Source organism: Trachypithecus francoisi, unplaced genomic scaffold, assembly GCF_009764315.1.
Source record: "Trachypithecus francoisi isolate TF-2019V2 unplaced genomic scaffold, Tfra_2.0 Lachesis_group4, whole genome shotgun sequence".
In the NCBI taxonomy this organism is placed as follows: Eukaryota; Metazoa; Chordata; class Mammalia; order Primates; family Cercopithecidae; genus Trachypithecus; species Trachypithecus francoisi.
In genome coordinates, this window is record NW_022681469.1 from 108,044,988 (window position 1) to 108,061,529 (window position 16,542).

The 16,542-nt window shown below is 59.2% G+C and overlaps 1 protein-coding gene across 4 annotated transcripts in view; it reads left to right on the plus strand.

The window, feature by feature from the left end:
* Nucleotides 1-12,020, plus strand: part of TTYH3 (tweety family member 3) — a 34,817-nt gene extending 22,797 nt beyond the window's left edge. For 2 of the 4 annotated variants that reach the window (XM_033195142.1, XM_033195144.1), the window contains exons 10-15: nt 2,646-2,738; nt 2,952-3,088; nt 5,474-5,647; nt 6,174-6,249; nt 7,158-7,258; nt 8,873-9,003. In XM_033195142.1, the coding sequence (XP_033051033.1) occupies nt 2,646-2,738; nt 2,952-3,088; nt 5,474-5,647; nt 6,174-6,249; nt 7,158-7,238 (561 nt within the window). In that variant the 3' untranslated portion in view covers nt 7,239-7,258; nt 8,873-9,003. Of the gene's footprint in view, nt 1-2,645; nt 2,739-2,951; nt 3,089-5,473; nt 5,648-6,173; nt 6,250-7,157; nt 7,259-8,872 lie in introns of all 4 variants that reach the window. The other 2 variants (XM_033195143.1, XM_033195145.1) reach the window with 1 other exon arrangement.
* Nucleotides 12,021-16,542: the final 4,522 nt, after the last annotated feature.

A 16,542-nucleotide genomic window follows, 5' to 3' on the forward strand; every position in this document is an offset into this window, starting at 1 on the left:
GCCACTGCACTCCAGCCTGGGCAACAGAGCCAGACTCCGTCTCAAAAAAAAAAAAAAAAAAAAGTAATACAACCTCTTTATATTAAAAAAATTTGAAGAAAATGGAAAGAGACGAGGGAAGAGAGTAACAGAATCAGATCCATTCTCAGGGTGAGTGCCCTGGGGGCATTGTGGAAATTTGAGAGGATTCTTGTTTTTCCCTGTAGTGTCTTGGGCCCCGGGCATTTCTATAATATGTTTAAAAAAATAAAATAAAGGCCCAGCGCAGTGGCTTACGCCTGTAATCCCAGCACTTTGGGAGGCCGAGGTGGGTGAATCACCTGAACCCAGGAGTTCAAGACCAGCCTGACCAACATGGTGAAACCCTGTCTCTACTAAAAATACATAAATTAGCTGGGCGTGGTGGTGCACACCTGTAAGCCCAGTTACTTGGGAGGCTGAGGCAGGAGAATCGCTTGAACCTGGGAGGCAGAGATTGCAGTGAGCGGAGATCACACCACTGCACTCCAGCTTGGGTGACAGAGCGAGACTCTGTCTCAAAGAATAAAATAAAAATAAAAAATAAATATGTTGCTGTACTCTTGATAAAACCCAAATCTCTTTGGAGGTGTTTGGTCCACCCCGTGGGGATCCCTGCCCCTGTGCACACTGCCCCAGCACTGGACATGAGAGGAAGGAGTGCGTCTGTGGGCACAAGTGTGGGTCTCAGACTCCATTTGGGAGCAGTTGGCCCGTCTCCAAGGAGCTCTTCACAAAGCTAAAAGCAAACAAATGTGTATACACGCACAGGGCACACGGCACTCATGCCTGTCATCCCCGCACTTTGGGGGGCTGAGGCAAGGGGATCACTTGAACCCAGGAGTTCAAGACCATCCTGGGCAACACAGCAAGACCCCATTCTACAAAAAACACAAAAACTAGCTAGGCTGGTGAAGCACATCTGTAATCCCAGCTACTCGGGAGGCTGAGGCAGGAGGATTGCTTGAGCCCGGGAGTTCAGAGCTGTAGTGAGCTGTGATGGCACCACTTCACCCCAGCCTGGACAACAGAGCCAGACCCTGTCTCACTCTCTCTCTCTGTCTCTCTCTATATATATATAACATATAACATATATATATAACACATACACACACATAAAAATACAAATTAAAAATAAGTAAAAATTACACACACACACACAGCTTTGATTTAAAGTTACTTTTTAGAATTTCTGTTACAGCTGGAGCCCCGCCTTGGTGTGTTTGCACTCGAATGGGTAGAGAGGTGGAATCATTTCCTGGGACCCCCCCATAGCACGGCACCCCAGACCGGGCAGCCTCCGCAGCAAACATTTATCATCTCAGCTCTTGGCAGGGCCGGCTTCTTCCAGGGCCTTCCTTTTGCTTGCAGACGGTGTCTTCTCCTGCTGTCTTTGCAGGGCCATCCCTCTGTGGGTGTCTGTGTCCTGATCTCTTTTTTTTAATTTTTATTTATTTATTTATTTATTTGAGACAGTCTTGCTCTGTCGCCCAGGCTGGAGTGCAGTGGCGCAATCTCGGCTCACTGCAACCTCTCTGCCTCCCAGGTTCCAGCGATTCTCCTGCTCAGTAGCTGGGATTACGGGCACCTGCACCACCCCCAGCTAATTTTCCTCTTCTTAGGACACCCGTCACATCGGGCTAGGACCCACCCACGTGACCTTGGTTTACCTTCAACACCTCTTTAAAGGCTCTGTCTCCAAATGCAGCCCCTTTCTGAGGTTCTGGGGGTTAGGACTGCAACACAGGAATTGTGGAGGCACCATTCAGCCCATAACAGTAGGTTCTGTTATCCCGAAATCCTTTTTTTTTTTTTGAGACAGAGTCTCGCTCTGTTGCCCAGGCTGGAGTGCAGTGATGTGATCTCGGCTCACGGCAACCTTCGCCTCCTGAGTTCAAGCGATTCTCCTGCCTCAGCCTCCTGAGTAGCTGGGATAGAGGCATGCGCCACCACGCCCAGCTAATTTTTTTTTTTTTTTTTTTTTTTTTGAGGCGGAGTCTCGCTCTGTCGCCGGGACTGGAGTGCAGTGGCCGGATCTCAGCTCACTGCAAGCTCCGCCTCCCGGGTTTACGCCATTCTCCTGCCTCAGCCTCCCGAGTAGCTGGGACTACAGGCGCCCACCACCTCGCCCGGCTAGTTTTTGTATTTTTAGTAGAGACGGGGTTGCACCGTGTTAGCCAGGATGGTCTCGATCTCTTGACCTCGTGATCCACCCGCCTCAGCCTCCCAAAGTGCTGGGATTACAGGCGTGAGCCACCGCACCCGGCTGAAATAATACTTTTAAAAGCAGAGCAGGTCCTTGTCTGTAGACATGTGGGAGTTCATTGTTTCTCCCATTACAATAAAGGGAGGTCTGTCTTCACATAGTGGCGACCACACTGGACAGGCACTCCCGGGTCCTCGTGTCCTTGGTGGACCCCATGGGTCTGGGGAGGGGCCTGAGGTCGCCATTCTCAAGGCCCAGAGTCCTCGTCCTTAGGACCTGCACTGAGACCCCAGGGTGGGGGGTATCTCAGTGGCAGACTGTGGGGTGGAGGGAGACCTGGGGGCTTCCAAGACGGGGCGAAGCTGGCTCAAGGTTCTCCGTCCAAATGAAGTGCTGACCACCTGTGGTGCGTGTCCCTCAGGATCCCCTCCTCCGTGTCCAGGAGGTGCTGAATGGCACAGAGGTGAACCTGCAGCACCTCACCGCCCTGGTGGACTGCCGCAGCCTGCATCTGGTGAGAGGCAGGGCCTGGGGCAGGGGCATGGCGGCTTGTGGGGTGGGAACAGGGGAGCGGCTGCTCAGGAGGATGGGGACCCCCAGCAGACAGTGGGTCCTCAGTCCCACCTCTGGGGGGTGGTCCAGGCCACCATGGCTGGACTGGGGGCCTCACACTGCCCCCTCTACCCTCCCTGTCTCTGGATCCTGCTGTCTCGTCCCGCGGCCTCAGGACTACGTGCAGGCGCTGACCGGCTTCTGCTATGACGGTGTGGAGGGCCTCATCTACCTGGCCCTCTTCTCCTTCGTCACAGCCCTCATGTTCAGCTCCATCGTCTGCAGCGTCCCACACACCTGGCAGCAGAAGAGGTGAGGGGCCCCGGGGGTCGTGGGAGGTTGCCCCAGGCCACGTGGCATGCAGGACGCTTCAGGGGCATGCCTTTATGGACACCTGTGTGCCAGTCCCAGAGGTGAGGGACAGACACCTCCTCACCTGGTGACCCTCCCTAGGCCTCTGTAGTGTCTCTGAGGCTGCCGGCTCCCAGGTGAGCCTCCCCATTCCACAGGAGGAAAACAGCATGGAGGAGCTCCTGGCCTGGGTTGCGGGAGTCCAGAGCAGACAGCGGGGAGGACTGGGGTCCCCTGTCCCCAGACTGGCTCTATGCCCTACGCCCTGAGAGCTGGCCTCAGACTGTCTACTACACACCCCTTCCCAGGCAGGGGTCCCTCACCGTGGGGTGCAGGTGCGCGGAGCTGTGGGAGAAAGGTCAGTGGTCCGCTGTGCAGGCTTAGCTCTGCCGGGGTAGTCCAGGTAGCTGTGGCCCCCAGCTGAGTGACCAGGATAGAAACCAGCTCCCCTGGAGCCACTATGTCCTTCCCTTTGAAGTGGGGGTCCTGGCGGCCCCTGCCTGAGACTCCCCACTCAGTACTGGGTTGAGTGATGTATGAAGGTGACAGGCCCCTTCCTTTGCCTGGGCTCCCATGGCTTACCTTTGAGACCTTCGCCTCCCCTCTTGGACTGTGGCTGCTGCTTGGTGGCCCAACATGGACGGCAGGTAGCTCAGCTCAGATTTCTTCCTTTTGTCTGGATTTCTGTGATTTTCTTTTGTGACGGTGAGGGTGATGCTGCCGATGATGGTGGTGGTGGTGATGGAGGTGGTGATGGTGATGATTGCGGTGGTGATAACGGTGATGGTGGTAATGATGGTCATGGTGGTGATGGTGATGATGATGGTGGTAATGACAGTGATAGTGATGATTGTGGTGGTCATGGTGATCATGATGGTGGTGGCCATAATGCTATGGTGATGGTAATGATGGCAGTGGTGATGGTGGTGGTGGTGATGGTGGTGATGTTGGTGATGGTGATGATAGTGGCGATGACAATGGTGTTGGCAGTGGTGATATTAGTGATGGTGATGGTGATGGTGGTGATGATGATGGTGATGATAATGGTCATGGCAGTGGTGATGTTGGTGATGATGGTAATGGTGGTGGTGGTTGTGGTGGTGATGGTGATGGTGATGATGATGGCATTGGTGATATTATGATGGTGATGGTGGTGATGATGGTGATGGTGGTTGTGGTGATGGTGATGATGGTGATAATGGTGATGGCAGTGGTGATGTTGGTGATGATGGTAATGGTGATAGTGGTGGTGGTGATGTTGATGATGTTGGTGATGGTGATGATGATGACAGTGGCGATGACAGTGGTGTTGGCAGTGGTGATATTGGTAATGATGATGATGATGGTGATGGTGGTGATGGTGATGGGTGATGATGGTGATGATGATGATAATGGTGATGGCAGTGGTGATGCTGGTGGTGATGGTAATGGTGATGGTGGTTGTGGTGGTGGTGATGGTGATGGTAATGGTGGTGGTGGTTGTGGTGATGATGGTGATGATGATGGTGATGGTGATGTTGGTGATGTTGGTGATGGTGGTGGTGATGGTGTCAGTGGCAACAAAGATGGCAGACATAGGGGAGTAGATAAGAGCATAGCCCTGGACCCACAGGGCTAGATTCAGATCCTGTCTCTATCCTTGCCTATTGTATGATGTGGGCAAGTCACTTAACCACCTGGGCCTTTTTCCCTCACTGTAAAAAGGGAGTTGTAAGAAGACTCAGCTGGAGTGTCGAGTGGGCACTCAATGAACCACTGCGTGTGAGGGGCCTGGCTGGTGGCCCCTGTGCAGCCAAAAGCTACCACTGTTCTGTTTCTGAAGTGCTTGCTGCCAGGCAACCTCCCCTGGGTCCCATCTGGGACCTCCTGGGGCGTGGAGGAGCTCCAGAGTGCCAGAGGCTCGCGCAGAGTGGAAGACAGAAAGCTAGAGGGCAGCAGGGCTGGGAAAAGTGGCTCAGGCCACCCAAGGGTACGGTTGGATCCTGCAGAGCCAAGAGACACCCCAGCCTCCTGCGCCCTCAAGAGGCACCCTAGCCTCCCATACTCTCCCAGGAGGGGCCCTGCACTCTTCTTTCAGTAAGCGGCCAGCCAGCCTTGCCATGCACAGGCTGCAGTACACGACCTGGCACTCAGGTGACCACACAGGTCTCTTCGCACCCCACCTTGCAAGGGCAGGGCTGGATACAGAGCCGGGTGACCTGCCCATAGTCCCACATGTAGTATGCACATGGCCGAGCCGGGACTGGAACCAGGAGTGTCTGTCTGCACCAGAGCTGACCCCTGTGGGTCTGTGGCCAGCTCCTTCCTGCTGGGGCCTGAGCCTGTGCTGTGTGTCCCTCCTCACAGAGGCCCTGATGAGGATGGGGAGGAGGAGGCCGCTCCAGGGCCACGGCAGGCACACGACAGCCTTTACCGCGTCCACATGCCCAGCCTGTACAGCTGTGGCAGCAGCTATGGCAGTGAGACCAGCATCCCGGCCGCGGCCCACACCGTCAGCAATGCCCCGGTCACTGAGTACATGTGAGTTGAGGAGGGCCTAGCAGGGCCAGCAGACACATCAGCTGCAGCTGAGAGCCTGGATCCAGGCTGGGGCTAGCTCGAGGGAAGGGGTTGGAGAAGGGGCGGCCTCCAGACTGGGCAACCCTGGCCTTGAGTGCCTCCTGCCCCAGGTGAACATGGTCCAGGGGCCATGGGGAGGCCACGTGGTCACATGGAGGTTCTGTGTCCAGGGCACAAGGACTCTGTGGCCAAGGACCTCAGGGCCCAGCTACCTGGTGGCCAGGTGGCTCGGAGGGAGTGAACTCTGGCTGGGCCCAGGTGGGCAGGGGTCTCTCTGTGGGCCCTCTCTGAACCCTTTGTTACTGTGCTGGGTTCGTCAGACCCCCAGTGAGAATGGATATGCCCATCCTTGTAGAAGGCAGGATCAAAGATGGGGGTGCCAGGCAGAGCTGGGTGGGCACAGCCGGCCCACCCATGGGCCCCCCGACCTGGAGCTGGGACCACATGGCCGGCAGGCACTCACAGCCTCTCTCCCCTCATGCCTCAGGAGCCAGAACGCTAATTTCCAGAACCCCCGCTGTGAGAACACCCCACTCATTGGGCGCGAGTCCCCGCCGCCCTCAGTAAGTCTTGGGGCAGGAGGGTGGATGGGGGGCTGCTCAGCCTTGGGGGTCCGCGGTTCCACTGCATCGGTGGGCTGGTGTGGCACGTGCGGCTAGTGTAAGCTCTGGGGGCAGCTGTGAGCCACCACCACCGGGGTCCTAGCTGACCCTTCCCAGCTGGGACCTCTCTGCAAGGCGCCCGGCCTGAGTAGACAGGGCTGAGTGGGGCTGCCAGCTCCTCCTGGCCGGCCTTGGAGTGCCCTGGGGCCAGAATGGACAGCCTCGGGGCCAGCCGCCCAGTGGGTCAGCTCTCAGGCCTTTTCTTGGGGAAGCAGAGCAGGTGGGCGGGCAGGTATGGCCCCACTGTGGCCCTCCCAGCTCATAGGCATGGCCCTGCACCAGGCCCTCCCTGGCCTCACCCACCATTCTTTGTGCCTTCTGGACCTGTGGGGTGCCACCGCTCCAGTTCCCGGGGCCCTGACTCCGCCTCCTTTTCTTTTTCTTCCTTGAGTCTTTTCCTGAGTGTCCACCCATGGCTGTTCCAGCCCAGGCCTGGTGTCCCCTCTGACTTCCTGAGTAAGACACAGGCAGGAGGGGACAGGGTGCCGAAGAGAAGGAGCTTGTGGCAAAGCTGGGGGACCGAGGAGGAGGCAGACAGGGCTTGGGAGGCTGAAGGCTGCCTTGCTCAGAAATCCACATCCCGGAGCCGCTGCCAAGGTCCCCTGTAGCACAGAACTGGGCCTGGGGTGTCTGGGAGGGGCCAGCCCTGTGAGCCTCAGGCCATCCAGGTGCAGGCCCAGTCCTGCTCGGCTGCCCTCGTCCTTGTCATCACATGGCCCACAGCCCACTCCCGGCCCCGCACCCTGGCGTTGAGGCCGCGCTCTCTCTCTCTCTCTCTCCTGCACCCCACCCACCCTGGGCCCTCCTAGCGCTATCTGGCTGCCCTGGACTCTGGCAGCCACGCGGGCTGGCAGTTTAAGCCCATGGACAGTGCCCGAACGCTGTGGTAGCTGTGCCCTCAGAGCGACAGGTACTGACCCACCGGGTCCCCCATCCCGCACGGCCACCCGCCTGCGCCTCCCGCCTCTGCCCTGCACTCACTGCCGCCCTCCCGTCGGCACTGGGCTGGGGCTCCATCTGTCCGGCTCCTGTTGGCAGGGCCAGCTCTGAGCGCCGCAGCCCAGCCAGAGACTTCTAATGCCGGCTCTGGGTCTGCCAGTCTCACAGTGGGGTTGGCAAGTCCCCTTCCAGGCTCCCCCTGCCCAGCTGCTTGGCCTCTGGGGACTCTGCCACCAGCTCCAAGTGGCCCCAGCCCCTTCTGTCACCTCCCAGTGAGGAATCCATGCACCCAGACCCCTGTAGGTGCCTAGGGCCGTGGGTGTGTGGCCAGCAGGCGCTGCCCTGGAGGCACCAACTGCATATCGGGGGTGTGTACACGGACAGGCGTGTGCTGGCGAGCACGCGAGCTTCTCCCGCTGGCCCCACGGTGGTGTGGGTGCCTGCTTGGGCTCCTTCAGGGGTCTGGGCGTGTGCCCCGTCCTGTCCCACCCCACCCCCTGCCTTGTGCTGCATGTCCGTGGAATGACGAGGCTCTGGGCCGTGGCTCTTTCCTCCCACCCCCTCCATGGCATCCCCACGGGCTGCTTGAAACCTCCTAGGTGTCCCAGGAGGGCTCTCGGGGACCAGGGAAGCTCTGTGCCTCTGAATCTGGGGACTGTGGGGATGGGCCTGGGGCCCTGGGGTTCTGGAGCCCACCTGGGATGGGAGCCGGCCTGCCAGGTCTCCTCACCACCGCCGGCTCCTGACCCATGTCAGGCCTGTGGGTCCATTGCACTGTCTGGCCTCAGCACGTGCCTCGCGCGTGTGCGTTTCTCTGTGAGCACACACATGCACTGTCATGCACACATGAGACCTTCACACTCCTGGCTGGACGAGGGCGCCCACGATGTGCAGGCCCGCTGCAGAGCCAGGCACACGGCAGCACCCCCTGCAGCCGCCTCTGTTCCTAAGTCCAAGACCTCCAGGAGCCCACAGTTGGGTCCCCCACAGGAGTGGGGGGCGGCATTGCTCCAGTCTCCTGTGTGGCTTAGGGGGCTCTCCTTCCATGGCGTGAAGGGGCAGAGTGGCCCGGGGGATGTCCTCAGGCTGGGGCCTCTGTACTCCTGCATGCTATGGCCTGGCTGTAGGAGGACCCGGCCCTGGGCTGGGAGGAGGCCTTGGCCTGGCCCTGAAGGGTGGTTGGTTTGTGTCCTTCAGGTCCTGGGCACGTTGGGTGCAGGTAGGGCCGTGGAGCTGTGGCTTCCGGGGGTGGCAGAGCTCTGCCTGGGCCGACGCCCGAATGCCACTGATGTGGGCATGGGGGGGCCGTGTGTACACCCCTCCTCAGAGCAGACATCCCCTGCCCTGAACCTGGCGAGTCTGGGGGCTGCCCCTCCCTCAGCCCCAGCCAGGCCCAGAGCACAGGGCCCCCCAACCCACGGCCCCTCCTGAGCCCCTCCCTGTAGGCTCTGTCAGGGCACCCTGTGCTGTCCCATTCTGCCCCCAGGGCTTCTGGCTCAGCCAAGTGAGGACCACGCGGAAGACGCCCCTGACTGCGTGTGCCATGCAGGGGCCCTGCTGACGCCTCCCCCTTGTCTCCCTCCAGTACACCTCCAGCATGAGAGCCAAATACCTCGCCACGAGCCAGCCTCGCCCCGACTCCAGCGGCAGCCACTAGACGGCGCCCAGCAACCACCCACCCCACGTGCCAACTGCCCCTCCCTGTGCCAGCACTGCCGCTTCCACCTGGGCCACCTGCCGGACCCTTGCACACTGCACCAGGCCTACCCCGGACGCATCTGCAGGCCGCTTGCCCTCCTCTCCCCTCCCCGCAGGGGCACAGTGGAGACTCAGGGGCTCTGGGCCCGTACCACCAACTCGGGTCACACCTGAACGCTGCCGCCAGCCGATGCCCCAACCCTGCACGCCACCCACTATCCTGGCACGCTCCCTCTGCAGATGGCCGCCGCACCCACAAGTCCTGGCCACACCCAACCTGTGCTGTCGCCGGCCCTTCCTTCCACAGCTCTCCTTCCTCCTGCCTGGCACTTCTGTGGACCCCTTCTTAGTTCACAGGCACGGCTGGGGCCGCTCTATGTTGGCGCCTGCTGGCCACTGAGGGACGGGCACGTGCCACCTGCTCATCTCTGCCCTGCGGTCCCCTCATGGTCCCTCCGCGTGCCTGTCTCTCTGCAGTGCCCTCCTTGCCCGTGCAGCCCACCCACCCACAGGCTCACCCTCCTGCCAGCTGCCAGAGGCCCCCTCCAGCAGGGCCTCTCTCCATCACCTCAGCTTCACTCTCTCCCTCAGCACATGCCCTGCTGGAGGCCCCAGCCCTCCATGGACAGTAGGGGCCACGTGGAGCCCGGGCTGCTCACCTGCCACCCAGTGCTGGCTGCCTTCTTGGTGCCAAACCCCCTTCCCCCACCCAGAGACTGGGCAGCTGTGTCTGGTTCATTCTTTGCACTAACCACATTTGTCATCTCTAGGGCAGGCTGGGGCTGCGGGCTGAGGGGGACCACTGGCACCCCCTTCCCTCCCTTCTTGGTTCCATTTCCATCCGTGACAGGTACAGCATCCCAGGAGCCCGGCCTGAGGGGCTGGACCTGAGCCGTCTGTGAACGTCCCTCAGCCCCTGCCGTCCCTTCTTGGGACTAACCACTAACCTCACCCCCCAGCCTCCACGGGTGCCCCTGGCTGGCCCAGAGCCGGCAATGTGAGCCCAAGTCCGGGCTGGAGCCGAGGCCGGAGCAGCTGGCTGGGAGTCAAGGCTGCAGTAGCGTTTCTTCATGGGGTGCTCCAGGGGGTGCCAAAGACCGACAGGCAGCCCAAGGGCCTGGATACCCCTCCCCAGGCAGGTGCTGCCCCAGGAGGACTGTCCTCGGGAATGAACCTCCCGCAGGCTTTGGACTGAGGTCCCTGTGGCCTCGGTCTCCCTCCCGGTGAAGTGGGAGCGAGGCTTCCCTACGGTGCTTTTGGCTTTAGTGTACGATGTTTGCTGTGCTTCCCGCCATGGAGGGCAGAGCCACGCCACATCAGGATCGGATGTGCTGCCCCTTCCGGCCCCAGCCCTGGCCCAACCAGCCCAGCCCTCGAGGCTTGATGCCTGTGCCAAGGCCAGGGGCAGCCAGAGGGCAGCTGGATGGCCACGTGCGGGGGTCAAGGCCGGGCCCCGCAGGGGGACGGGCCGCCTGCCCCAGCAGTTTACAGACACGTGGCTCTTCCTCCCAGAGCAGCCGGCAGCTACCTGGACCGGAAATGTCCTCATCCCCTCCCTGGGGCCAGGCTCTGCCCTGCCCTTCCTCTGTGAACCCCTCCTTTCTTTGTGCTGGTATTTGGGACCAAAAATGGGGATGTGGGAGAGCAGAGTGGGGAGGGGAGTCCATGGGCCTGGGACCCCAAGCCAGGCGTCTGAGCTCCCCAGACGTGACCAAACCTCAGTGGAGGGGCCTCTGCTTCAGGCCCCGCGTGGCTGACATCCTGAGCCCCCTCAGAGGCCCTACCACAGCCAACCTGCCCAGTCTTTCCCCTGGGCTTGACCCGTCAGGGGAGCTCTCCAGGCCTAGGGCCGGGAGGGAGGCCCTGGCACTCTCTGGCCTGGGTGCCTGCCAAGCGCCCTGCGACCGCTCAGAAGCACAAATGCTGTCCATGGCCGCGAGGCTGCCTGCCAGGTGAATGGACATAGCTCGAGAGGTGGCGAGGCCGGGGCTTCCAGCCTCGTGCTGTCTCGGGACTCCTGACCATGGTGTGCGTGTGTGCCCGTCTGTGAATTTCTACTCACCGAGGTTGAAGAAAGAAAACGGGGAAAATCAAAAGGGGTTCAAACCCCACCTCAGTAGGTGGAGGGGAGCGCCTGTCGTTGGTTGTACTTTTGTTCTGAGTTTTCTGTGCCCTGTTCCTAACTACTCCATCCCATGACCTCGCCACACCTACTGGGGGCATCTGGCTGGTGCCTGCTGCCATGGCTGGCCCCCACTCTCACCCTGCACAGGGGGGCTCGCAGCTCCCAGGCCCACAGCTTCATTGGAAGGACAGGGTGGCCCTGGGGACAAGAGGGAGGAGCCCAGGGGCTTACCTCACCGAGGGGGCTCCTCAGCAGGCATCCACTACCCCAGGGGCCCTCCACATGTCATGGCAAGCTTGGTAGTGAACGGGCCTGGTTGGGAGCAGCCCCTGGCCCATTGCCCACCCACCCATCTCACTATGCAATTTGAGTTCCAAGCACCATTTGCTCCTGCCCTGGGGCCAGCTCTGCCCAGCCCTGGGAGGGGTGGTGAGGCAGCGCCCTGGACCCCAGAACCTCAGACGGGGGCAGGCGGGGGACCAGGGCCTCTCCTGTGGGATCTTTGTTTTGTGTTTAACCATAATGGTTGTGTACTGAACCACTTCATATTTGTTATATATAATATATATATATAATCTCCTTAAGACTCAGCCTCCCGGTTTACTCCCCACCTCCCCCCCGCCTCCCCGCCCGGGCATCTGACTTCCCCCACCCCAGTGTGATTTAACATCCAGGAACTGAGGCCTGAACCATTTGGCATTTCCCCCTCCTCCAGCCTCCGTAGGGCCATGGCTGTATGTACTGTCGCTGTGTTTTTTTGTTTTTTTAGAACTGGGTTTGGGGGCTGATTTTTATTTCTTTGGGGGCTTTATTTTTCTTGGCAAATACTAAAAATCTCGTCAATGTAATTTCTGTGGTTTCTATTCAGCTTGGGTTTCATGTTTTAAAATAAACAAATTTTAAAAAACAAGCCTCTCTTCCTGAGCTGCTTTGGCTCCTGCTGGGCACTCCACAGTAGGGAGTCCGCGGCTCCAGGCACGGGCAGTGGGGGTACAGGGGAACTCTGGGGGCAGGACCGACCAGGTCAGCTCAGAGGGGTGGGCTGGGCGGGGCCTCTTGGGGTTGTGGGCGGGGCGCCGGGAACGGGTGGGCGGGGCCCCTTGGGGTTGTGGGCGGGTTTCCAGGGGTGGGCGGGGCCTTGGAGTGACTTGGCGGGGCGCCGGGGACAGGCTCTCCAGGGATGGGGTGGGCGGGGCCTCTCGGGGTTGTGGGCTGGGCGCCAGGGAAAGCTTTCCAGGGATGGGGTGGGCAGGGCTTCCGGAGTGAGTGGGCGAGGGCCTTGCAAAATAGGTGGGCGAGGCCGGGTGCGGTGGCTCACGCCTGTAATCCCAGCACTTTGGGAGGCCGAGGAGGGTAAATTACGAGGTCAGGAGATCGAGACCATCCTGGTTAACATGGTGAAACCCCGTCTCTATTAAAAATACAAAAATTTAGCCGGGCGTGGTGGCGGGCACCTGTAGTCCCAGCTACTTGGGAGGCTGAGGCAGGAGAATGGCGTGAACCCGGGAGGCAGAGCTTGCAGTGAGCCGAGATCACACCACTGCACTCTAACCTGGGCGACAGAGTGAGACTCTGTCTCAAAAAAAAAAAATTATGGGTGGGCGAAGGTGCCGGGAAGGAGATCTCAGGGATGGAGTAGGAGGAGCCGCTCGGAGCAAGTAGACAGGGCCACGTTCGCCGGGTGAGCAGTGTCTCGCAGGCTCAGGGTGCTTGCTGACCGGGCGTCAGTGTGCAAAGCAGCCATGGATCCGAGGGTCTGGAGCTGGGAGTGCTGATCCCATCCATGTGGTGAAAGCCTCACTTTGCTGTCCAGACACACACTGCCAGGGGCCTGCCGGGACCGGGATCGCTGTGCAGAGGCCCCACTGGCCCTCAGGAGAGGTGAGGGGGCCTGGCCGGGAACAGGGATGATGGAGGGGTCAAGTGGCCAGGTTGGATCAATGATGGGTTCGGGGCCGAGCTCTTTCTGAGCCCCCAGTGCCACCACTCCCCGTCCTTCCAGAAGCAGCACCGTGGTGGATTCCTGTGCTCCCTGGGCTGGGGGTCCTCTGGCGCCCTTCCTGGAGGCCCGCACAGGGCCCACATGTTTCAAGGACCCTCCTCACCCCACGCTTCTGCTAAGAAGCAGACTTGGGAAGGCACATAACCCTGTGATAACACACCTACTTCACAGGGAGCTGTTAGGACCCCCGGAGTCGGGGGAGGCTCCTGTTGACCAGCAGAGCATTTGTCTCCCATGCCTGGGTGTACAGGCTAGGAACACAGGTGGCAAGGGAGAAAGGCCCTTGCCAGAGGATGCTGGGGCTCTCTCTGGCTCCCAGCTCTCAGGGCACCTGTGTTTGTGGGCTGGTGCAGGGCAGGGTCCGCTGGGCAGGGCCCCTTCCTCCTGCCACCAGCACACACCAGCAGTTTCGCCCAGTGTGCTTGGATTTGACCGTGGCTGCTCCAGGGTGGGCCCCAGGACAGGCCGGCTGTGAAGGAAGGCCGCTGAGCTCCCCAGAGTGGAGACACCAGAGTTTCAAGTCTTCTGGGAGTCATGTGATAAGGGACATCTGAGGCTAGGAGCCCAAAAGGCGAGAACTCCAGGCTTGGAGCAAGAACCAGCAGCCACAAGGGGAAGATCCTGAGCATGTCCCCCCCACCTCAGATCTCAGTCCCCGTCTCTCTATCAGGAAAGGCAGAAAACAACAGCCATGTTCCTAACAGGACACGGGTGGGAGGGTTTGGCGGGGGGGTGGCACATACCGCTCATCCACTCACCCGGCCGGTGTTTCTAAGTCCAACCACTGTTCTGGGCACTGGAGTGCACCCAACGAACCAAAGGACAAAGGGCTCCGCCCTCAAAGAGCTGATGCTCCGGTGGGAGAAAAACAACAAAATTAACCAGCAGATGATGGAACACATGAGAACTTGCTGCAGGAAAACGATCGTGGTGGAGGGATCAGGAGGGCAGGGATCAGGAGGGCAGGGACAGGGGTGTTGGCCAGGTGCAATTTCCAACAGGCAGGAAAAGCCTCCCTGGAAAACTGGCAGCCAAGAGAGACTGCTAGAGGCCAGGAAGTGCATGAGGGCCCCACTGCTGCCATCACAAAGCACAGCAAGCTACGTGGACTTAAGACAACACATGATCCTACTGTTCTGTGGGCCAGAAATCTATGTGCTAGAGCCAAGGCGTTGGCAGGGCTGGTTCCTTCTGGAGGCTCTGGGGGGAGAGAGTCCAGGGGAGAGTTCATTTCCTTGCCCTTTCCAGCTTCTAGAGGCACCCACATTCCTTGGCTGGTGGCCCCTTCCTCCACCTTCAAAGCCAGCAGCAGAGAGCACCATGAGATCTCTGGCTCTGACCCCAACCCCCCTGCCTGTGATTACACTGGGCCCACGTGGGTAACTTCCAATCATCTTTCCATCTCAAGATCCACAATTAACTCGTGTTTCCAAAGTCGCTTTGCTTTGCCATGCTAAGTCTGGGGGTGAGGATGTGGACAACTTTGGGAGCCATTATCCTGCCTACCATGGGAAGTCAGGTTTAGTTTTGAGGCTATCTGAGGAAAGCAGGTTCCAGAAGAGAGAACAGATGCATGCCTGGTGTGTTCAAGCCAGGAGGCGAGGCTGGCCGGAGTGGAGGGAGCTAGGACAAGACTGGGTGGCTGGAGGTGGGAGAGACTTTGACATTGAACCAGAGGGTGGTGGGAGCCATGGAGGGTCTATGATTAGAGTGTCATGACCTAACATTCTTTTCTCTTTTTTTTTCTGAGATGGAGTCTCACTGTGATGCCCAGGCTGGCATACAATGGTGCGATCTCACTGCAACCTTCGCCTCCCGGTTCAAGCAATTCTCCTGCCTCAGCCTCCTGAGAAGCTGGGATTATAGGCACCTGCCACCACACCTAATTTTTGTATTTTCAGTAGAAATGGGCTTTCACCATATTGGTCAGGCTGGTCTCAAACTCCTGACCTCAAGTGATCCGCCCACCTTGGTCTCCCAAAGCGCTGGGATTACAGGCGTAAGCCACTGCACCCGGGCCCTAACATTCATTTTAATAGGATTCCCCTGGCTGCTGAATTGGGAAGGGGACAGAGCAAAAGTGGAAGACCAATTAGCAGACTGCTGCAGGGGGGGCAGGTGAGAGCTGATGGTGGCCGGGCTGGGTGCAGGGAGTGAGAAGAGACTGAGTTCCGGAGGGTAACACCAGCAGGACTTCCTGGCAGGCTGGGCATGGGTGTGGGGCTTGGATGGAGCAACTGGCTGGGGGCGGGGGGTAGGGTATTGTCATAAATCGAGATGGGGAGAGCACATGATTGGGTCGGGGGAGGTCAGGGGTCCAGTCTGGGGAATGTTGAGCCTATTAGCCATCAAGGGGTGTGGGAGGGTGGTGGGATGTACAGTCTCTGGGGTTTGAGGGGAGCACTGGACTGGAGATGCTTTGGCATGGATACAGTGTTTAAAGCCACCAGCCTGGGTGAGATCGCCAAGCGGGTGTGTATCAAAGAGGAGACAGAGGACCAAAGACTGGGTCTGGGTCCCCCTCCCACCCGGTGTTCAGAGTCTGGGAAAAGAGGGAGCTGCAAAGGAGAGGGGAAGGGGTGAGCTGAGAGGAAGCCCAGGAGAGTGGGTGTCCTGGAGGCCACATGAAGACAGCATGTCATGGAGGGATGGAGGACCACGCCAAACGCTGCTGACGATCAAACTCAGCGAGGACTGGGATGTGGCCTGCACATCTGGTGACCATGAGTCACCTGGGGCACAAGACACATCTGGTGAAGCCTCCCAGCTGGTCCAGGACAGCATGGGAGAGGAGGAATGGGCACAACGGGAAGTCTTTTTTTTTTTTTTTTCCTGGCTCTGTTGCCCAGGCAGGAGTGCAGTGGCCTGATCTTAGCTCATTACAACCTCCATCTCCTGAGTTCAAGCGATTCACCTGCCTCAGCCTCCCAAGTAGCTGGGATTACAGGCGCCCACCATCACGCCTGGCTAATTTTTGTGTTTTTAGTAGAGATAGGGCCTCCCCATGTTGGCCAGGCTGGTCTCAAACTCCTGACCTCAAGTGATCTGCCCACCTCGGTCTCCCAGAGTGCTGGAATTACAGGCGTGAGCCACCGCATCAGCACTCTCCCAGCACTTTGAGAGGCCAGCATGCGCCTGTAATCCCAGCACTTTGGGAGGGTCATACGAGCCCAGGAGTTCGAAACCAGCCTGGACAACATAGCAAGACCTCATCTTTATAAAATAGGCCAGGCGCGGTGGCTCACGCCTGTAATTCCAGCACTTTGGGGGCTGAGGTGGGCAGATCACAAGGTCAGGAGATCGAGACCATCTTGGCTAACACAGTGAAACCCTGTCTCTACTAAAAATACAAAAAAAAAAAAAAAAAATTAGCCAGGGCGTGGTGGCAGGCAACTATAGTACCAGCTACTAGGGAGGCTAAGGCAGGAGA